Genomic DNA, 24,035 nt, shown 5'->3' on the forward strand with positions numbered 1-24,035 from the left:
TTTTTGTTTGTGCGGTTGTTGTTCTTGTGCGTTTTTTTTATGCGGAAAAGAAGCATATGTGACGAAGTTATCGTCCATTTTTTTATTTTTGCGAATAAAGCATATTTGCGTCTGAATTATCCACTTCTGAAATCACCCATCATTCCATCAAATGCTCTAAGTTGCGCATGACATGATTTTTGACAGCAACAAGTTTCGACATGCAACTAAAAGCACAACACAGCCACGTGCAACCGAAAAGGCAAACTGTCCCATCGCAAAGCAGGGAAACAAAGGGAAATCGAACGGCGTGGATTTGAGTTATTTTCTTTAGGGAAACTTTTCTTATGCGGTCCCTATCTACCGCACAAAAAAAGGTTTTATTTAAATTGTGTTCCGAACACGATTTTTTAAAGCTACCGGTGAAGTTTCGCACAATTTTTTGTGCGATCCCTATACTGCCGTTCTATGCATAGTTGTCCCATGTTACTTTTTGACGATTTTCACTTTTTTTTATACAACTTTGTTTTTATGCATAGTCTTACGGAAAAATACAAAAAAAAACATATAGTTTGTTCCCAGCTTTCAAAAAAAAAATGCATAATCTTTCGGAAAAAGTCACAGGAGGGTTGTGTCCAAGACACGACCGCATAGTTCACGTAGGATTCCGTTAGGCTATCTGAATATTCGGAATACTTATAACTTGAACATTTCTTACTGGATCGGAGAGATGTTTGCATCAATTGATAGGGAATGTTTCTACGCTTCTATCGCAATTAATAAAATGTAATTTTTCATTAGATGAACAATTGAATAACTGTAAAATGTTAAGCGTTATCTAAACGCCCTAACTGCATCGTTTCGATTGGCCCGATTTACGGTTTCCCTAACACAGCCATCAAAACCAAGCAGCTTTGGGGAAATCAGCGTTGCAAATACATGAAAGTATGAGGGATTTTGTTCTCACCGAAATGTATTCCCTAACACAGACTTCAAAACCAAGCAGCGTTGGAGAGATCGGCATTGCAAATACATGAAAGTCGGGGGTATTTTTGCTCCGACTGAAAAGTGTTTCCCTAACACTGACTTCAAATACATGGAACGTGGGGAAATTGGCATTCCAAATACATGTAAATCGGGGGCTTTTTTGTTCCGACTGAAATGTGATTCCCCAACACAGACTTTAGAACTAAGGTGAGGAAATTGACATTGCAAATTCATGCAAGTCTGGGGCATTTTTGTTCCGACTGAAATGTGTTTACACAAGATGTCTGGGGAAATCGGCTCTGCAAATAAATGCAAACTGCGAGTACTTTTGTACTCGCTTGCCTTTGTGTAAACTAGAATATTTTTCCTTAACACGGTCTTCCGAAGTTACTTCTGCACTCGCATGTTTTTTTTTGCACTCCGAAAAGTGTTTTCCTAACACGGATTACAAAAGTGGGTACGAACACCACGCTTTGGCTCGGTTATTCGAGATTGCATTGAAGGACATGCCTTCATATCTTCTGCTCACTGAATTCCTACGCATACTATTTGATGATTAGGCAAGATGTTGATAACCAATTGCTGCGATGACGCCTATTGATTAAACAATATGCGTTCGACGTATAATGTCAAAATCGAAACTGAGTGCCTGAAGTTCATCAAATCAAGCAAATTCGCGGTTCAAGAAGTAGAAGAAGAAGCACTTGAGAGATGCAAACTTCAGAAGGAAACGTAAAATGAAATAATCGTTTGATAATTCTTCCGTTCGCATATTTTGTCCTAGGCATCATACCAAACGTAGAAGGACTGTCATTAAATTTACTTGTAACGAAGAACATAATCTATCACAATGGATGAATTGACGTTACATGGAATTACACAATCTTTTTACTCATAAAGTAAATATATTGAATTCAATTGAATTCGAGAATTGTTTCATTCAATCAAAAATTCAATCAATACAAACAAATGATTGGTACGATAAGATAGTCCCACGTGAACCTTGCGGTTATATCATAGATATAGCCCACCCATTTTTTTTTGCTAGAATTAATCGTATCACTCACCTTACAATGTAAAAATGGCTCTGACTTGCATATACAGTAGAACCTCGATTATCCGCGGTATAGTCCGGCTAGATCACCGCGAATAACGAAAATCGTGGATATCGCAATAAAGTACTAAAATGAGTTCCAAACACGAAAAAAAAGATAATTCAGCAGAAAATTATGTTTTATCAATACAGAAATCGTTAAACTATTCATCGGTAAGGACGTGTACACCAGTGGTCAGATAATGTGAAAGCCATGATCAAAACAAAAGTGCATGAGCATGCAGTGCATTTACTGACAAATTCCGGGAAGGCCCATTGATTTACTATGGAACTCGCTGTCGCGAATAATCCGCACCGCGGATCATCCACTCGCGGATAATCGGGGTTCCACTGTATTTGCAATGTCAATTTCCCCCGGGCAGCTTGGTTTTGATGTCTCTTTTTTTTTCCAAAATATATTTTTTATTAAGGCACATGTGGCGTTAGCCTGACGGGGCCGGGAGTCCAATATTTTGACAAATTTTGTCTTACAACTATGTTAGTAATATGTAACCGATTACTCGCGGTTGGCTCGAGGTTAGTATTACAAGTGTTCTCATAATTGGTATGTTGCGTCTTCGATGCTCTATACGTGTGCCCGACATGGGCTACTTCCTATTGGGATGCAGTTGACCATTAATCAGCAACGCTCCCTAGTCTGTACCCCATATCTAGCGTGGTGCGTCTTTCTCGACTCGAGGAATCCAGGATAGAATGGTCACTAGCCGGCGCAATCATCAGTTCGTGTAGAGTTGTCATGAGCGGTACAACCTTTGGCTCTTGTTGAATGATCAGTGGACTGCACAACATTTGGCCCGTGTATCTGTAAAGAGTGTGTGTATGTATTGCCGCGACTAAGTAAAAGTTTATAGATCGGATGAAACAGGGACACAACGAAGGAAACATCATTAAACGTTGACATCGGCGTTTCTGAGGAACAGGTATAGATGAAGCAGAAGATCAGGATCCCGGCTACCTAAGATATCCCGGACGGGGATATCCGATTGTCTGCCTTGTGCTCTCAGTGCTCTAGAGAGCTGAGAGCGAGCAGCATGGAACCGGATACACGACCAGACAACATGCTCGATATCGTGGTAGCCATCGCCACAATCACAAAGATTGTTTGCTGCGAGCCCAATGCGATAGAGATGCGCGTTTAGGTTGTAGTGATTGGACATAAGCCGAGATATCACGCGAATGAAATCACGACTTACATTCAATCCCTTAAACCATGCACTCGTCGAGACCTTAGGGATAATCGTGTGTAACCAACGACAGAACTCATCTTCACTCCACATGCGCTGCCAACTAACGAGTGTGTCCTGACGAGGAATGTGAAAAAATTCATTATAGGCAATTTGCCTTTCAAAAAGTGTGCCTTCTGAAGCGCCCACCTTAGCTAGCGAGTCCGCTTTCTCATTCCCCGGAATCGAGCAATGAGAGGGAACCCATGCTAAGGTAAGCTTGAATAATTTTTCGACCAAAACACTCAATAGATGTCTTATTCTTGTTAGGAAATAAGATGAGCGTTTATCAACTTTCATTGAGCGGATTGCCTCTATTGAGCTGAGACTGTCTGAAAAAATAAAATAATGGTCGATGGGCAATGTTTCAATGATCCCTAGTGCGTAGTATATCGCACCCAGTTCAGCGACATACACGGAACAAGGATCTTTGAGTTTGAAAGAGGCACTGGAATTTTCATTGAAGATGCCGAAGCCAGTGGACCCATTTATGTATGAACCGTCAGTAAAGAACATTTTATCAGATCCAACTTTCCCATATTTTTCCGAAAATATCGACGGAATAACATTGGAGCGTAGGTGATCTGGTATTCCATGGATTTTTTGTCGCATGGACAGATCAAAAATGACAGAGGAATTGCAAAAGTATGGGAAGCAAACTTGGTTGGAGATGCCTGGTGAAGGGTGCACGTCGTGGGTAAGGTACTCATGGTATAAAGACATAACACTTGACTGAGGAGTCAGTTGGAGTAGATTTTCGAAGTTATCAATCACCAATGGATTCATGATCTTACAACGGATGAGAAATCTGTAGGATAATTCTGTGAACCGAAGAGTAAGCGGGGGTACTCCTGCCAAAACTTCGAGACTCATCGTATGTGTCGAATGCAAACACCCCATGGCTATACGCAAGCAACGATATTGTATTCTCTCCAGCTTGAGAATATGAATCCTGGCAGCTGATCGGAAGCAAAAACTGCCATATTCTAACACTGACAATATCGTTGTTTTGTACAACTGAATGAGGTCTCCTGGATGGGCACTCCACCATGTTCCGGTTATTGTTTGGAGAAAATTGATTCTTTGCTGGCATTTCTGTTTCAAATACGCAATGTGTCTCCCCCAGGTACATTTAGAATCAAAATATACACCCAGGTATTTGAAAAACATAGAGTGTTGGATCGTTTTGCCGGATAGGTAAAGCTGGAATTGGGCGGGTTCGTGCTTCCTAGAAAAAACGACCATTTCAGTTTTCTCCGTAGAGAATTCGATACCCAGCTTGAGGGCCCACGTGAACAGATTGTTCAGATTGTTGATGTCTCTGTTAGGGAATAAATTTCGGTAGGAACAAAAGTTCCCCCTACTTTCATGTATTTGCAATGCCGATTTCTCCCAGGCAGCTTGGTTTTGATGTCTCTGTTAGAGACCCGCTGCATGTGTCGTCAATTTCGACCAATCAGAAGTCGATATTTCTGTTGGTATAGGAGTTGAGATTTTTCAATTGTTCGATAGTTAGTTTCATGACATATATTATTTTCTTCAATATAAAAAATTGTTATGGAGTGCCGGAATCGATTGACGCAAAAATTTCATCAATCCATCATGAAATAACTGAGTAATAAGCGTTTGAAATTGGACAATTTTCACGATGTGCTCGTTTTTCGATTTTCAATTTGTTCCCCTAATATGTTCCCGAAAGACGTAATCCTACGTCAAAACACACAAAAAGTATTGTTTGTTCCCAGTATATGAAAAAACAACATTAAGTTCAATTGTCCCATGTTGATATTCTAGGCATAACAGTCCCACCATGAATTTTTAAACCCGTAATCAAGCTTGATTGACTTAGTGAGGGGATCTCATCACTTTTCATTAAACAATAGTATAGTGCCTCTAAAAAACCCGGTGTGTTGCTAAATTGAAATGCTTAAAGCTTTTGGTAGACAAATATGCGAGAAAACTTTGATTGCGTTTTTCTCAGTTGTTGATTTTGGAACATGGGACAACTATGCGTAGAACGGCAGTATACCCGGCACAAAATAAAAGTTTTGGCTGTATAATGAAATGATTCCATGAAGGCACAAAATGAATGCTCTGGAAAAGGTTTCTCATGTGCTTTAATGTTTTTTTTGTGACATTTATGCTGAAGATCAAAAAAGAATCTTTTGTCATCTGGAGTAGGAACATTGAGACAATTATAAGTATGCTGTTTGAAGCGTGTGTTCTTTGGGTGGCTCTTGATTTTTGCCCAACAGGGGGTAAAAAATAATTCAATAATGTGTACAAACATTTTCTAATCAATGATTCTAATCAGCCTTTTTTGGGAAAAGCAAGGTTAAGGTCATAACATTTCTACCAAATCTGGACCAGAGCTACTAACAATGCTTTATAGTTCTTTGTGGTTCAGATGATTGCTTGGGAAAGCAAATTGTATAATAGCTCATGCAATTTTGCTGAGACAATGATTCAAGAAATCTATAGAAGTATTGTTTCATCGGAAACAATATTGCCCAAATGGTGTGTGCACTTGAGCAATATTGTTTTCAGTCAGTTTATATGAAGAATATCCGCGAAAAAGTCATTTCCGGGCAGCTAACCGTTTATGCGTAAGCGAACGAGGGCATCTATTACAGGGTCTTTCAGATTAAACGCTCACGCAAAAAAAAATCGAATAGCTCCTTATAATATTTTTTTTCGCTCCGTCGATGGTAACACTGCATTCCCCACTTCGGGACGATAATATTCGGCTACTCGTTCAGTCTGTTCGGATTGTTTTCAGTGCCAAGATGTACAGGGTTTTCCATTTCGGGCTTCCGAAAGTATACAGCCCTGCGCTGACAACCGTTTGACATAGCTGTCAACCAAAGCGTTAAATCGTTAGTTGAATGTCTGCCATTTTACAATATGGATCGTTTTAGCATCGCACAACGTGTTAATTTTGTTAAATTTTTATAGTATAATTGATGAAAAACCGGCAAATGTTTTTCGAGCATTACGGACGGATTTTGGTCGTCATGGACGGCCTACAGAGCACACAATCGCTAATGTAGTGCGTAAATTCGAACAAACTGGATCCGTAGCGGATATTGCGAAACCTGTGCATCATCGTAATGTGCGTTCGGTCGAAAATATTGCTGCTGTTGCTGCCAGTGTGGAGGATGACCCGAATGTTTCGATTCCACGGCGTGCTCAGAAATTGGGCTAGTCAAACACATCATTGTGGCGAATTTTGCATTTGGACTTGCACCTACATCCATATAAAGTCCAACTGGTACAAAAATTAGAGCGTGGTGACCATGGAATGCGTCGGGCATACGTCGATTGGGTGAACGAACAACAGCAGCGATGAGGCACATTTCGAGCTCGGTGGCTATGTGAACACCCAAAATTTCCGTATATGGAGCTCAGAAAATCCCACGTGATTGTTGAGAGGCCATTGCATCCGCCAAAAGTCACTGTTTGGTGCGCATTATGGTCTGGTGGAGTCATCGGGCCGTATTTCTTTGAAAATGAGGATGGCGAGACGGTAACTGTGAATGGTGAGCGCTATGGCCGCATGTTAACCGATTTTTTGACGTAGAACTACGTCTTTCATTAAGGGTACCAAATCAGAAAACAGGTCACGTTTTTATGAAATAAAGTTAAAGTTAATAACTATTTTTGCCGCGAACGGATTTTGTCGATTTACATACTAAACGAATCGGAAATTCCGTAAGATTTGTTTAATATGCCATACATTAGAATCCCCTGGTTAGAAAATGGTTAAAATTCATGAAAACTTTAAGTGTTTCTATTTTCCCATACATTTGTTCTGTCCATTTGTGTGCTTTCCCGAACAGAGCCGTCAATAACGAGCAACTTATCGACGACCAACGGAGGGGAAATCGTAGGATTTAAAGTCTCCGTGAACAAAGGAAAAGAAGAAGAATGAAGGGGAATACTTGCCTAGACTATAAACAGTGGATCTCGCTGAGGCAAACTTTTATTCGGCATCGGACTGTTGAGTAATCCAGTTCACTTTGCTTTCGCTGCGCTTCGATCTAAGATTGGAACCCACCAGTTCTTCTTTCCGCGTCATAAATTGGACGCTTCGCGTAGTGTGCGATGAACAAGAAGAATAGGAAGACAGGCTCGAGCCCTGCAAAAAACGAACGCATTGCCAGGGGCAATAAAATTACGAGGTAAGCGTCATCTAATGATGTACGCGGTGTTGGTGCAGTGAAAAGCGCTCGAACTGAACCGAGCCTTCGCGAATGTGACACCGCACCGAACAACAGGCTCGCAGCAAACAATCTTTGTGATTGTGGCGATGGCTACCACGACATCGAGCATGTTGTCTGGTCGTGTATCCGGTTCCATGCTGCTCGCTCTCAGCTCTCTAGAGCACTGAGAGCACAAGGCAGACAATCGGATATCCCCGTCCGGGATATCTTAGGTAGCCGGGATCCTGATCTTCTGCTTCATCTATACCTGTTCCTCAGAAACGCCGATGTCAACGTTTAATGATGTTTCCTTCGTTGTGTCCCCGTTTCATATCCCTCCTATCCGATCGATAAACTTTTACTTAGTCGCGGCAATACATACACACACTCTTTACAGACACACGGGCCAAAGGTTGTGCAGTCCACTGATCATTCAACAAGAGCCAAAGGTTGTACCGATCATGACAACTCTACACGAACTGATGATTGCGCCGGCTAGTGACCATTCTATCCTGGATTCCTCGAGTCGAGAAAGACGCACCACGCTAGATATGGGGTACATACAAGGGGGGCGTTGCTGATTAATGGTCAGCTGCATCCCAATAGGAGGTATCCCGTGTCGGGCACACGTACAGAGCATCAAAGACTGCAACATACCAATTATGAGAACACTTGTAATACTAACCTCGAGCCAACCGCGAGTAATCGGTTACATATTACTAACATAGTTGTAAGCAAACATTGTCGAAATATTGAACTCCCGGCCCCGTTAGGCTGACGCCATATGAGCCTTAATAAAAATATATATTTTGGATAAAAAAAAAACAGCGAAGTAGGCGATTTCGGCGCGTCGGTCGAAAATGTAAACGCACAGGCAGCAACCAAAATCAAGCTCCCCCCGCTGGTGGCGAAGGCGGTCGCTCTTGACAAACTCATCAGCGAATTCGCATCGATGGGTGTTACAGCAGAGTACAAGCTGTGTGGTATAATTCAGTCTTTTTCCAAGCAGTTAACATTGTTTATTTTCCGTCTTCATAAGGGCTTCGTTGGTGCCTTTGAGAATGCATCAATGCATTAAACTTACGTTATGGCGAAGCAGACGTTAAGGTTGTGCACCAGAAAATTATTTGGGAATACCAAGCATCTTGAATGTCTTACTGGAATGTTATAAGTTATTTGGATTCGCGTGCCAGTCGCAAAACTGCCTTCAACTAGGATTGCATTTGCCCTAATATTGATCATAATGAAGCATTGCTACTGTTTTCGAGGTTGTTATTAACAAAAAGAGTTTATTTCTCTTGTTTAGTCATCGAGAAAGTAAATGTTCTCGAATTTTGTATGTGATTAGGTTTTGCTTGCCAGTAGCAAAACTTCCTCCACTAAGGGTGACGGCTGCGCTTCTCTCGAGCATGAGAAAGTAATGCAACTCTTTTCGAGGCCAGTAATGTTAACAGAAGCGTTTCTTTTGAGAATAGCGCAAAATGATGAGAAATGTTTATATTGCTAGTAGTTTCAAGCCACCAATGTATGGCTCTGTATGCATGCTATGGTGAACGCTTGTTTGGCCCTTGGTTTACGCTTAGTTTGTACGAACGATATCTAGAGGTGCGATTTCTTTCAGGCAATACTAAATAACATCTAGCATAATATTTGATGCTTGCAAGTGTTGTCATTGTTGTTGTTTACATGCGGTGCCAAAGATATATTGATGTAGTTATGAGATATGGAATAATGGTGCTGCTGCAACATGTATATAATCGACTGTAGCCGAGTCAATGTCAATTTCAAAAAAGGCCACCGGAATAGCCTTCGAGGTAAATTTTCAATGCATTGACATGAAATAAATTGCGACATACGATTGTTTTGCGAGGGCAAGAATGAATCATAAATCAATTATCGTCAACTGATTCTACAATGAAAAAATCATTTCAGAGCTTATTCTACAAAGCAGTTGTTTCTAAAATTTATCAGCATTATAGAATAATATCCGAAGGTATAAACAAGCGACTTATATAAAATAACAGCTTAGTTCTACGTCAACAATGCGGTCGTATCTTGGACACAACCTCCTATAATTTTTTGCCACAAATTGAAGATATGGATACGGATGACATGTGGTTTCAGCAGGACGGCGCCACGTGTCACACAACACGACCGAACATGGCCATATTGCGAACGAAATTTGAGGGACGCATAATTTCGCGTTTTGGTGATGCCAATTGGCCGTCCAGATCATGCGATTTGAACCCGCTAGACTTGTTTATGTGGGGTTATGCGAAAGACCGTGTCTATGCCAACTCTCCGCAAACTCTTGAACATTTGAAAGACAACATTCGTAAAGTTATGACCGAGATACCGCCCCATATGTGCCGAAACGTCATCGAAAATTACCTGCTCCGGATCAAGGTGTGTGAGGAAGCCCTAGGTGGAAATTTGAATGATGTTGTATTTCACACATAATGGCAAAACCAAACTTTAATTTGAAATAAAAGTTTCATCGAAATTCGAATTCTAAGTGTGTTTTATTTCAATTTACTTTCGGAATTTATAGTTGGAAAACCCTGTACAATTTACAAGAACGTGTATTTTGAGTGAAATCATACTAAGGGCGATTTACATACAACATCCACGCCACGTTCACGTTCCGTTACGTCACGTTACGTCAGTTATTCTACCATGCATTTCTTATGAAAACATTAACATACACCGGCAACGTAACGACCCGTCAACATACGTTCAACGAAAACGACCGGCAAGATTTGTACACTGAGAGGAAAATTTAGTAAATATGACGAATTTGTTGGTACATGTTATCAATTCTCTAGTCATTTTCTACCCTACTAATCATTGGTACATGTTACAGTTAAAGAATGGTGGGCACAAATGCCAAACAAACTACGAATTGTTGGTCCAACATTTGTGCAATATCAGTGAAAATTTTGCTTCATATTTGTGAGAGGTAATCATCAGGGATAATGACAATACTTTTTGATAATTATTTTTAATTTAAAATATTGTGTTTAATTACATTTAATTCTACATACTTAAAATACTTTATACTAATAACTTATCCTATAAACAACATCAATAATTCTCGTTGCAATTATTTTATAAACTGCATACAAGAGGCAAGTTTGAATCGCAGCCTCAACCACATTAATTTCATACGCATTTCCAAAATCTCGAGTACTCGAACAAGTTCCCGTTCCTCTTCCTGCTGCATCGCTCTGTTTTGCATTATTTAGAGACGGGGGTAGCCGATTAGCAGAGTCTCGGTAGATTTAGCACGTTTCATCCGTATTTTGTTCTATCGTGTCCCTATGAAGAAAAGAAATACATATGTTAATGATATTAAACATGCAATAAATTATGTATGTTCACCTCAATTTTTGACGTAGGACTACGTCTAACCGGAAGATATAGGGGTGAAATGGAAACCTAGGCACTGAACAAGTAGGAAAAAATGCAAGATTTGGAACGCTTATAACTCGAGCATTTCTCAATAGATCGCAAAGGTTTTTGCATCAATAGATAGGAAATATATCTACGCATCTATCATAATGAATAACATTTCATTTTTCTTGAGATAAATAATTGAATAATTGTGAAATATCAAGCATTGTCCAAATGCACTATGTGCTCATTTTTTTTTTCATCTGTATTATAGTGATTTTCAACTCATTTGGTTGGTTCGTCACTTTTACTTCCATTTTTGGAAGAATGTCGGGAGTGAGAATTGAACTCGTGACCTTCAGCGTGAGAGGCATGGATGTTACCACTACGCCAGATCGCCTCCACACGATCGTTCATTCTTTGTGTGGACAACGACTGGACAACATCGTTGCTGGACGAGCTGGACGGCGAGGGATCGAGTGCCTTTCTCAAGGCAAGAGGGCGGAGGTGGTAGCGCTGGAGTAGAGTAGTAGAGTAGAGTAGAGTTTTCAAAGGGCCTTTCTCAAGGCTAGAGACGAATGAACTGCAAAAGTTTAAAGTCTCTATAATACAAGACCTTCCTTCCTTCCGTAACGATCATGCTCATCGAAACCGTACACCATATCATTTCGCATCACATCACATTAACAAACCAACACAAGCAGCCATGTCTGGATATGACAAAGAAGAAAAAGTGAAGGGAAAGGCAAAATCCCGCTCGAACCGTGTTAGCCTGCGATTCCCCGTAGGTGAATTCGCCAATTACTCCGCAAGGGTAGCTAGGCCGAGCGCGTTAGTTCCAGTACACCAGTCCACCTAGCCGGCGTTATATAGTTTCGGCCGCCGAAGTGATCGAGTTAGCTGGCAAAGCTGCTCGCGACGATAAGAAAACCCGCATTTAGAACAGAACACATTCGGTTCGGTGGACATCAAGACAACAGGCAGTTGCAGCGAGTGGCGAGTGGCAAACGCAATCGCAAAACGGCATCAGGTAGCAGAAGAAAAAAGTTTGTTCTTTATACAATCTGCTTTGGTGGCAAATCCAGAACAAGGCGGCATCGAGTGCGTTCGAAATGGTTTTTTTCAAAACCACGAGTACTAAGTTTTCTAAAATTCCATAAATCACGGCGCTTATCAGGGCCATTAAACCTTTCAAAAAAGAGTTTACGAAATATAGTTCAATGCTTTCTATAATAATATCCAAAATAATAATAAAACACAAATTGATTTTTTCATAATTTGTTTGCCAGGATCTGATGAGTATGTGGATTTGGCAGTTGTTGTGAGCTTATTGATAGTTGGGGACTTTCCTGATTATTCAATTTTCACCAATTCTTAAATTGTTTCCAGATTGAAAATACAGTAATTTACAATTAGTTCGACATTTAGCTAATTGGACGGTTATGTAATGCGACATATTTAGTTGGACATTTTTGTAAACATAGATCCAAATCATGACCCCACATTGAAAGTCGACACTGTACCACTGTCATCGCAAATGTTCAATTGCAGGTTAAAATCGCCTCCATTGCGACACTGAGTGGTGTTTCGGCACGTCGCATTAAATATAATTTACTGTACAACATGTCACAAGCTGGATGGGAAGAAATTTTCCAACTGTGAAAGCTGTGGCGAGTGGCAAACACAATCGCTAAACAGGAAGGTTTAGCCGAACAAGATGGGGATATCGAGTGATAACAAAACAATAAACTCTTTAGATTAAAGATAATTTTGTGATCCTGAAAAGGACCCTTTTTAGCCTGCATGTGAATCCAACGAGCGAACAAATCGTAATGAATGTATTTTTTTTGCCATCGCTGCCTTTTAACGCTCATTCGTTCGTCTCGTTGGACTCGCCCCTTTGGCTGAGTCTGCCGATTTGTCTCTATCCTACTCTAGCGGTGTACAAAAGGCGCGGATCCGCTGAAAAATATATCATTCTCTTTCAAACCGTAAATCAGTGTGGTTGTATGGCATCGTTTCACATCACATCGCATCAACGGATTGGTGCCGGAGCACCAGTATACCTAATAGCGGTTATAGAATTTCGGCCGCCGGAGTGCTCGAGTTGGCTTGCAAAGCTGCTCACAACAATAAGAAAACCCGCCTACAGAACAGAGCACATTCGGTTCGGAGGCAACAATTAGTTTCAGCAAGTGGCAAACGCAATCGCAAAACGGAAGCAGGTAGAAAAAGGAAAAAGTTTGTTTATACAGACTGCTTTGGTGGCAAAACCAGCCACCGTAAAACACGGCGCTTTTCAGGGCCATTAAACCTTTCAAAGAAGAGTTATTGAAAGTTTTTCACAATACCAATGCATTCTAAAGTTACATAATATGACATATAATATAAACTGATTTATTTTGTTTATGCTTGTTCTTGAACTTATTGGTGGTTGGGGTCTATTAAATTGATCATTCAGTTTACACAAACCCATGCATGGTTCCCGAATTGAAAGTGGCTTCAAATTACAACACATTGTGTGCAGGATGGCATTCACGAATTTTCTCGGTAGCAAGAACTGCTTTCTTTGGTTGATAACTGATGTTGAAAATTGACTGACGTTACATCTGCATTGTATAGAAACATAACTAAGGAGCAACATGATGAGCTATGTATTTCCTGCTGCTCTGTTCTTATTTTAAAGGACTTTAATCCGAAGGTCATCCGTCCCTGTATTTACTGTTGGTTTTTCAGAACGCTTATAGCTCGCTTATTTCTCGACGGATCGTAGAGTTCGTCTCCAAAACCTCGGTTCTTTTTCATGTTTTATTTACTTTGTTTGCGGAGACTACAAATCTTACAATTCATTCGTCTCCGAAACACGGAAACAGTTTAAGGTACGGTAATGTGCTCAATAGTGAAATATATGATAGTGAATGAGCTGATGACCACCTATGCAGCCATCATTTTGATTGTACGATATGTGCATACGCCGAAAGATGCCCGGCGTTGAACATTTAATAAGTACAAAGTCTTCGGAAAAAAATCAAGAATCAACTATAAGACAGTGAGAAAAAATTGAGAAAGTTTGTAAAAAAAACGCAAAAACACAACACCAAAGATTCTTTTCAGAACCCCCAACATGTTCATAAAGAGTAAACAGTAAACTAATCCATTTTTCAGGTAGATAGGTAGGTATTCATGTAGGTGAAGAAAATAAAACAATATATTTAAAATATATATTTAGCAAAAGCTGTCCCTTTTGTACAGTCCTACGTCACTCCGGTTATGTCCCCGATATTACCCACCCGTCTTTTTTACGGTCGATGATGTGTTGAAGAAAGATTCCAATCTTAGCGACAAACTTACCGTTGCCTTCAATCCCATAGCTTGGATGGTTTTTGATAAACAAGAATTACGAGTCTGGGATGATGCCAGCTGTACAGACAAGGAAAAAGGTCAATTGTGTTGTAATGTATGGAATATTACTGATGTTTATCCCCGGCGGGAATATGAAAATAGTTACCCGGCCGAGGTGACTGATGAAATGATGTAAAAAAACCAATACTTATCTCCGATCTGTTTATGGTAAATAATGGTACTGCATATAATTTTCAAGGCCAGCTAAAAAAGAAAAAAATGGTATCAGGTTAATTATGTTAATATTTTTTTTTTTATCCAAAATATATATTTTATTAAGGCTCATATGGCGTTTGCCTAACGGGGCCGGGAGTTCAATATTTTGACAATGTTTGCTTAGACTATGTTAGTAATATGTAACCGATTACTCGCGGTTGACTCGAGGTTAGTATTACAAGTGTTCTCATAATTGGTATGTCGCAGTCTTCGATGCTCTGTACGTGTGCCCGACACGGGATACCTCCTATTGGGATGCAGCTGACCATTAATCAGCAACGCCCCCCTAGTCTGTACCCCATAGCGTGGTGCGTCTTTCTCGAGGAATCCAGGATAGAATGGTCACTAGCCGGCGCAATCATCAGCTCGTGTAGAGTTGTCATGAGCGGTACAACCTTTGGCTCTTGTTGAATGATCAGTGGACTGCACAACCTTTGGCCCGTGTATCTGTAAAGAGTGTGTGTATGTATTGCCGCGACTAAGTAAAAGTTTATCGTTTGGATAGGAGGGATATGAAACGGGGACACAACGAAGGAAACATCATTAAACGTTGACATCGGCGTTTCTGAGGAACAGGTATAGATGAAGCAGAAGATCAGGATCCCGGCTACCTAAGATATCCCGGACGGGGATATCCGATTGTCTGCCTTGTGCTCTCAGTGCTCTAGAGAGCTGAGAGCGAGCAGCATGGAACCGGATACACGACCAGACAACATGCTCGATATCGTGGTAGCCATCGCCACAATCACAAAGATTGTTTGCTGCGAGCCCAATGCGATAGAGATGCGCGTTTAGGTTGTAGTGATTGGACATAAACCGAGATATCACACGAATGAAATCACGACCTACATTCAATCCCTTGAACCATACACTCGTCGAGACCTTAGGGATAATCGTGTGTAACCAACGACCGAACTCATCACCACTCCAAATGCGCTGCCAACTTACCAGCGTATACTGACGAGGAATGTGGAAAAACTCATTATAAGCAATTTGCCTTTCAAAAAGTGTGCCTTCTAAAGCGCCCACCTTAGCTAGCGAGTCCGCTTTCTCATTCCCCAATTATGTTAATATGAATCAAAATTTCTTGCAATATTTTCGCCGCCGAAAATATGAAAACAAATTCTCTACCGGGGGAGATGAATACATATTCAAATTCAATAAAAACAAAACGCTTACCTCCGCATCGCTTCGTCTCCAAATTACAAATGACAGTTGTTAGGTATGACAATAAAAACAAGCTTACTAATGGTATGAAGTAAAATATACGAATTTCTGGTAGGAATATTCATTGCGTCTGACATCATTTTTACGCGATTTTGGTAATGTTTACAAAAAATGTGTATATTTTACCAAAGTTTTTGCTACTAAAAATTTGGTAGCTGCTTTTACTAAACTATTTCTTCAGTGTAGAAAATAATAATTGACGGAGACGGACGGCTCGTTGGGTTTTTGTCTGGACTTTGTGTCTCGGCTTTTGTTTTGATTTTGGTTAGAATCAAAATAGAGAATGCCAATGTTAGAGGCGAATGAACTGCAAAATTTAAAGCCTCTTAAAAACAAAGAAGAAGAAGAAGAATGCCAATATATCTCCCAGATAAAATTTTCTCAGTGAAAATCATTCGCTACTAGCTGGGAAATATATAATAGTATAATTCAATATAATTCAATGATTTTAATTGTTTTTTTTTTAAACTTCGAACTGATTTCAGGCATGCTGATTCGGAAGAGGGCATTGCAATTTAAAACTGTTGTAGGTGTCGACACTATAAATAACATTAAATAAATCATTCCTATGACATTTGACGCGACGGTGCTGCTGCAAGCATAGACTGCATGTGTGAATTGATAGAGACGCTGACGGAACGTGGACGTTCTTTTTGTAACGTTCTAAGTGAATCGCACATTACTCGAGCAACCGTCAAGTGAGCAAGCGTCACTGACGCTACCTGTCGGGAAATGTTGGAAGATGAAGTCTTCCCTGTCATGATGACCATGTCCAATTTCAAACGTTGTTGTATCTGCGTTTCAGAGGTCGCGTCTTCTCCAATCGCTTCCCTGCTTTGTTTTGGATGGAATTGGCCGCCGTATAGTCCGGATTTAAGTCCGTTCGATTACCTCCTCTGGGGGTACGTGAAGAACCGTTGCTACGTTAACAAATTAAGGACCGCACGTTTTGGGGCAAACTTGAACGCTTCATTTGTTTGGATTCCACGAATGAGATCGTTTCCTTCGATGTGGATGAGACGAAGGCGAGCCATCGTTACTGCCCATGTTTGTATAGGAGACGTAAACGATAAAATGAACAAAATCGATTTTTTCGCTGTTTTGTATTCTACACAATGTAATACGTTTGCTCAACATGCAAACAAACATTTTTTGTTCGAAAACATTTGAGCAATTTTTAAGAAGAAAATTTCCGAAAAATCACTGTTTGTCCACATAACAGACGTAGTTCCATACAGCTTTCATACATCGTTCAAAAATCTATAATTGTCAGTATTATGTGCTATAAGCAACATTTACATTTGAATCACATTCTTTGTAGAGTTCAAACATGTCTGACATTTCACTAAATTTCTTTGAAACCTTTTTGATTTTATCCGATAACAACTGATAACAACTGACGGAGACGTTTTGACTATTATCGGAATTGTAAATACTACGCTACAAACAGAGCAACCTGGTGATTACGTCTAGCCATGCGGACAAATGGTCATTGGAACGATTAATTGTCCGCATAAATAGACGCAAGCGCAAATGGAAAAAAATATGTTATAATCCGCAAAATTACCTAGGTCCTCTTTTTGCCGATAATATCCTTCAACTGGACAGATAATTTCATCGGAAATTTGCATGGTTATTGGTTGTAGACCAAAAACAACAAAAATGCGTTTTCCCAACACTAATGGTGTTGTCGATTACGTCTCCTATGCAATCATGGGCAGGGTAGGCCTTGTTAGATTCTTGGCAAACCAAGGATTTAACCTTCAAGTGTAGAACACTCTGGTTACAGACGAAACGCGAAACACGAGAAAACTCGTAAGCGGTCCGCAATGTGTTAATAAGCCACACAATTTGGAGGAACTGAAATAAGAAATAAGTTGGATTTTCAACAGCATGGAAGTCGTAATGTTAGAGTTCTGCATGAAGAATTTGGATCACCGTTTAAAACACGTTATCGAAAAAAGGGATGGTCACATCGAAAATGTCCTAAAGTAAGCCTTATTTTCGTTTTTTTTTTGCAAATATAAATTGGTCCACTTTTGTAGAAGTTATTAAAATTTCTTGCGTGAGCGTATAAACTGAAAGACCCTGCATTATCGAAAAAAAATGAATAAATGAAAATTTCATGGCAGTCGTTTGTGGCAACTGCGCATAAATTCGATACCATTCGAAGAAAACTCATATTTTGATCATTAACTTTCCACAGGGCGGACGACGCAATGGACGACACGGAAGAGCTGTCAGTGCTGAGCCGATCCACCAGCTCCGATGATCACAAGCTGAGCGTCATTGTGGCGGACAAAATATGGCGCTTCATCCAAAGTCGAAGCGTCAAGTGGAAGGCTTTCCGAGTGGCGGACATGGTGGTTGCATCCGGCGAGGGTGGAAAGCTCAATTTCGGACTCTCGGTGGACACCAAACGAGCGCTCGAGGAGGGTCGTGGCAAGATGAAAAACTACGCACCCATTTTAGTGGCCTTCGTGATGAAGGCTGGTCTCGTCGGGGCGCTGGTGCTGAAGGGAGTGGCTCTGCTGGTGGGAAAGGCACTGCTTGTGAGCAAACTGGCCCTGCTACTGGCTGCCGTTATTGGTATCAAGAAATTGCTGCATAAAAAGCATGTAACGTACGAAGTGCTTTCCCATCCGCCGGTCGATGCCCACCACCCTCTGGACACGTACAGTGCGGGGTGGGCACGAGCCTTCGATGGATTTATCGAAAGTTTTTCCAGTGGGCTGGAGGGAAATCTCATGAAGGATGTTAATCAGATGGCCTATGGCGGGCAAAACCCGTCGCCATAAGCAGTGTCACGATAACGAATAGGTTAGATTCATAGTCCTTTCTTATATCTGTGTCGATCAAAGATTACATTTTAGAACCTTGTACCTGACAAGTCTGTCGTGTCTGTCCTGTGATACAATCTACTTAACTTTGCACTTGTATTATTTATAAATGATATTATTTAATTATTTATTTAATGTCCTTTACATTTAATGTTACTTTACATATTTACATGGAAATAAAATCAACTTTGAAGACAGTCCGTAATCATTTTGAGTCATAAAAGTATGCGAACATTGTAAATAGGGGAGTGTGTGGTTTGAAAGTGTCAACTCTTGCAATTCGGTCTTGAAATGTTTCAGCTAACTTTTTTATGTCGTCGTATCACCTTATGTCTCTTTGACAACCCGATATTTTTTCGAAATTTAACTGTTAATGTTAAGTTTGAGAGTTAATTTGCAAATTTTCAATATGTATGTTTTTTCATGGCTGATGTATCACAGTTTTGTCCGTTCGATGTTCGAGAGCGAAATCGTTCGGATAGTAAGTTAATTTTTTTTCAATTTTCACATAAATCATTTATTTGTACAGGCTCATTTACATAAGTTTAAAGTAGCTAAATTCTTTTCTACCTTAGTAACCATAGAATTAAGAAAACCTATATATATATATATATATATATATATATATATATATATATATATATATATATATATATAAATGGATTTCTGTCTGTCTGTCTGTCTGCCTGTGTGATTCTTATGGACTCGGAAACTACTGTGTTTTTGTGATAGTTTGAGACCCCTTCCCCCTCTCTAAAGGGGGAGAACTATTCAAGCAAATGGAACCAAATTTGGCAAATGGAGGTTTTAGGGAGCAATAAATGTTTTTATGGTGGTTTGACACTAATTTCCCTTCTATAAAGAGGGGGAGGGGGAGTGTGCTGAACAACTCGAGAATTAATCAAACAAATGGAATCAAACTTAGCAGGTAGAGGTTTTAGGGATCGATAAACGTTTCTATGGTACACTTCTATGGACACTTCTCCCCCTCTCTGAAGGGGGGCTCCCAAACAAATGAAACACAAACTTCTGCATAACTCGAGAACTAATCAAGCAAATGGAGCCAAATTTGGGATGTGAGGGTTTTTGGGTACGAGAAATGTTTCTATGATGGTATGACACCCTTTCCTCCTCTGGAAAGGAGAGAAGGCCCCATAAAAATAATGCACAATTGAAAATTTTCGGAAAACTCTGAAGGAAAATGGAATAATTCGAAAAATTCATTTCGCATGTGTTCTACAATTACCCATTGACAAGCGTTGTTGGTCCATTTGATGTTTCCTGTAACGAAATTGATCTTCTTTCGTAAGTGGAAATGGATTTTATTGTGATAAAACGCACTTCTATATCTTCTTCTATCTACAAAAATAAAAATGGATCGCCGAATGTGTTGATAAGAGCAAAACTCGAGAAAGGAGTTGTCCGATTTAGGGCTGTATTCATTCTATTATATTTCCTGTATCAAACATATATTCCATGTAACGGAGAAATATGTTATTTGCAAGTGGATGAAAAATCTTGCTCGAAAATTCGGTCTGAAAATAATCTGATATTATAATGTCGAGTTTTGGTAGAAATACTGAAATTTTATACTAAAAAATAATTGCGATTGGACCCACGAACGTGCGCGTAGTAGGAAAACTTGGATGTGATAACAAAAGATAAATTTTGGGCGGGACGAAGTCTGCCGGGTCAACTAGTTGTTTATATATACAGCCATTCCATGCCAAACCGATATAGTGGTTCTCAGATTTTCGTGAAAAGTGGTAGTCTTGTTCTTTATCGCACAACATTAGACCCGCATTTTTTTTATTTTTTCAGTAGGGTGACCATTTCCATTTCAAGGTTGTCCGAAAAATCAACATTTTCCTCTTTTTTCCAAAAATGATTTTTTTTCAAAAATTCATAACTTTTGATCTACTGGACCGATTGAGATGATCGATACATAAAATTTAAGAAATCTAATTGTCTTTTTTTGAAAAATATTAGACTTGCGCAAAAAATGGATTTTGATTTCGTAAATATTTATTGTATTTTTTTTTTTTTTGTAGTTTACATGGTTTCGGGACCAAGGATGCTATATTCTTTTATATTTATATTATATTGAAAAGTTAGGCGTGAATTCATGATTCGCATCAACTCACATTGTGAGCTAACGCCGAATTGTAGGCAAAAAATTGCTCGTTGCGTCGGGATGGAAAGCGAGTGGTTAGTGCAATTGAAAGAAAACATTCCCCTTTTAATCGTCAAATTGTTAACTTTTTACTATTATCACTGTCCTAAGCAAAAAAAAGGTTTCCTGTCTAATAGTATATAACACAATATATGTCGCAATAACGATTTTAAGTAATATGCGTTTGAAAAATCTTAATCCCCCCTATATAGAAATCAAAGACATAGTTCTATGTCAAAACAAAAACACTTATTGAACATTTCATAGGTGGAAAAATTGTTCGGTAAGTTTACCGTTCTGAATCATATTTCGGTTAAGGCATATGATGCAGAAAACAGATCTCATCTTTATGCACAGGTGTTATTTGGTTGATATTTTTTAATAAATTAGTTCAATATGCTTTTAAGCTTTCTACTTTGGTACAATACTACTAAAGGGTGTGTCACATCAAATTGCATCACGGAAAAAACGCTGTAGAAATTTAATTTTTAGGAATTATATCTTCAGCATTCGCTTATAATCAGATAAGAGTGTATAGATCACGTTGGTCATGCTTCACTGTCAATTTTTCGTAAATTTGGAAAAATGTCGTCGAACGAAAAAGAGCGTCGTGAATCAATCCTGTGCACTCATTTCGAGAATCCGGAGTTGTCACATCGGGACATCGGTAAGATGCTGGGAATCGTCCAATCCACGGTCAGCAGAGTACTAAAACGATACTTCGAGAACCTAACCATCGACCGAAAGGTGAAGAACGGCAAAAATGGATGCTCCGTCAGTGAAAAAGATCACAAGCGCGTAGTTAAGCAGTTTAGACGTGATCCGAGAAGTTCGGTCCGGGATGTCGCCAATAAGCTGAATTTGTCAAGTTCATTCGTCCAGCGGACCAAGCAGCGGGAGGGCCTGCGTACATACAAGGCTCAGAAGGCTCCTAACCGCGACGAAAGGCAAAACATGGTGGGGAAGACGCGAGCCCGGAAGCTGTACACCGAAATGATGACGAAGCCGCATTGCCTGGTAATGGACGACGAAACCTACGTCAAAGCGGACTTTCGTCAGCTGCCAGGCCTGTTGTTCTTCTCCGCAGAGGACAAATTCAGCGTTCCGGAGGAGATTCGCAAGCAGAAACTATCCAAGTTTGCCAAAAAGTACATGGCGTGGCAAGCGATCTGCTCTTGCGGAAAGCGGAGCGCCCCCTTCGTGATGACCGACACGGTAAACGGGCAGGTTTACCTTAAGGAGTGTCTACAGAAGCGCTTACTACCACTTTTGAAGCAGCACGAGGGCCCGACCATCGTCTGGCCGGATCTCGCTTCGTGCCACTATTCAAAGGACGTGTTGGAGTGGTACGAAGCCAACGGGGTCACCTTCGTGCCAAAGGAAATGAACCCGCCCAACGCGCCGGAGCTTCGTCCAATAGAGAAATATTGGGCGATTATGAAGCAGGCCCTCCGGAGGAACCCAAAAGTTGTCAAATCGGAGGCGGACTTCAAGAGAAAATGGATTTCTGTTCAAAAAAAACTACAACCTGACGTTGTACAGAACCTTAAAAGTAAAGAGGAAGGTGCGAGCATACGGGCTTGGGCTCGAAGTATGAGTAAAAAGAAAATGCCAGAAGTTGTTTAATAGTTTTTATTTTACTGTCTAAAATTTTCAAAAGGATCGGTCTACTGGGCGAATTTCTACAGCGTTTTTTCCGTGATGCAATTTGATGTGACACACCCTTTAGAGTGGTCCTCTCTATCCCATTCCATTAAGTATTTCCATAGCCATAGCCGATTTCGCTTCAGTACTACACCCAAAGTTTATTTTTAGCACATGTTATAGCATCCCCATTTATTACATTGAATGAGCTCAAAAATAACAGAAAATGTTATACAGTAAAACCGGATTTTGTGCGGTTTTTTTTTGTGCGAATTTTCTTTTGTTCGATTTTTTTTTGTGCTGTTTCTGTCCTTGTGCGGTATATGAAAAAAAGCATATTTGACGTCCATTTAGTTTTTTTTCCATGGTTTATATGCATTTCAGTGCGAAAAAAGCATATTTGCGTCTCAATTATCCACTTCTAAAATAATTCCCCTTCTCCCATCAAATGCTCTAAGTTGTTCTGTTTGTTCTAACAGCATCACGTTTCGGCATGCAACTAAAAGCACAAAACAGCCACACGCAACCGAAGAAGCAAAGTGTCCCATCGCAAAGCAGGGAAACAAAAGGAAATTGAACGGTGAACTGCGTGGATTTGAGTTATTTTCTTGGGGGAAACTTTTTTATGCGGTCCCTATCTACCGCACAAAAAAAAATTTCTAATTGTATACCGAACACGGTTCTTTGAAGCTACTGGCGAAGTTTTGCACGATTTTTTAATGCGATTTTTTTATGGGGTCCCTATCTCCCGCACAAAAAAAAAAGGTTTACCTCTACTCCCCAATACATGCATATCATTTGTATAATATATTAGGCTGTCAAAAAAGTCCTGCGGTATTTCCGCGAAGTGTCGTTGTAAGCGCGTAGTTCTAGTTGTATTCATTGTATCGAGGCATACTATAGCTTGTTGGAAATTGGTATTTTTGGTATTTTTGGCATTTTTGCGCGCTATAATATAGTTCTTGACAGTGTTTTGTTTGGTTAAGCCGTTCGTGAGTTATAGTGTCGCAAATATGGAGCAAAATAAAGAGAAAATCCGACATATTTTACAGTACTACTATGACAACAGCAAAAATGCATCTCAAGCTGCCAATAAAATTTGTGCAGTTTATGGACCCGATACAGTTTCCATTTCCACCGCACAACGATGGTTTCAACGTTTTGGTTCTGGTGTAGAGGTCGTCGAAGATGCGCCACGCTCCGGAAGGCCTGTCGTCGAAAATTGCGACAAAATCGCTGAATTAGCCGAGAAAGACCGGCATAGTAGCAGCCGTAGCATCGGCCAAGAGCTGGGGATAAGTCATCAAACCGTTATTAACCATTTGAAGAAGCTTGGATTCACAAAGAAGCTCGATGTATGGTGCCACACACGTTGACGCAAAAAAACATCTTTGACCGTATCGACGCATGTGAATCGCTGTTGAATCGCAACAAAATCGATCCGTTTCTGAAGCGGATGGTGACTGGCGATGAAAAGTGGGTCACTTACGACAACGTGAAGCGCAAACGGTCGTGGTCGAAGCCCGCTGAAGCGGCTCAGACGGTGGCCAAGCCCTCATTAACGGCCAGGAAGGTTCTGCTGTGTGTTTGGGGGGATTATCAAGGAATAATCTATTATGAGCTGCTTCCCTATGG

The 24,035-nt window shown here is 40.2% G+C and overlaps 1 protein-coding gene across 1 annotated transcript in view; it reads left to right on the top strand.

The window, feature by feature from the left end:
* The window catches only part of LOC129761799 (uncharacterized), a 34,604-nt gene extending 15,816 nt beyond the window's left edge, over positions 1 to 18,788 (top strand). Inside the window, exon 3 of the mRNA XM_055759572.1 lies at positions 17,950 to 18,788. Coding sequence (XP_055615547.1) covers positions 17,950 to 18,541 — 592 coding nt within the window. The 3' untranslated portion in view covers positions 18,542 to 18,788. The remainder of the gene's footprint in view (positions 1 to 17,949) is intronic.
* The last annotated feature ends 5,247 nt before the right edge of the window (positions 18,789 to 24,035 follow it).

This window comes from Toxorhynchites rutilus, chromosome 1 (assembly GCF_029784135.1).
Source record: "Toxorhynchites rutilus septentrionalis strain SRP chromosome 1, ASM2978413v1, whole genome shotgun sequence".
NCBI lineage: Eukaryota > Metazoa > Arthropoda > Insecta > Diptera > Culicidae > Toxorhynchites > Toxorhynchites rutilus.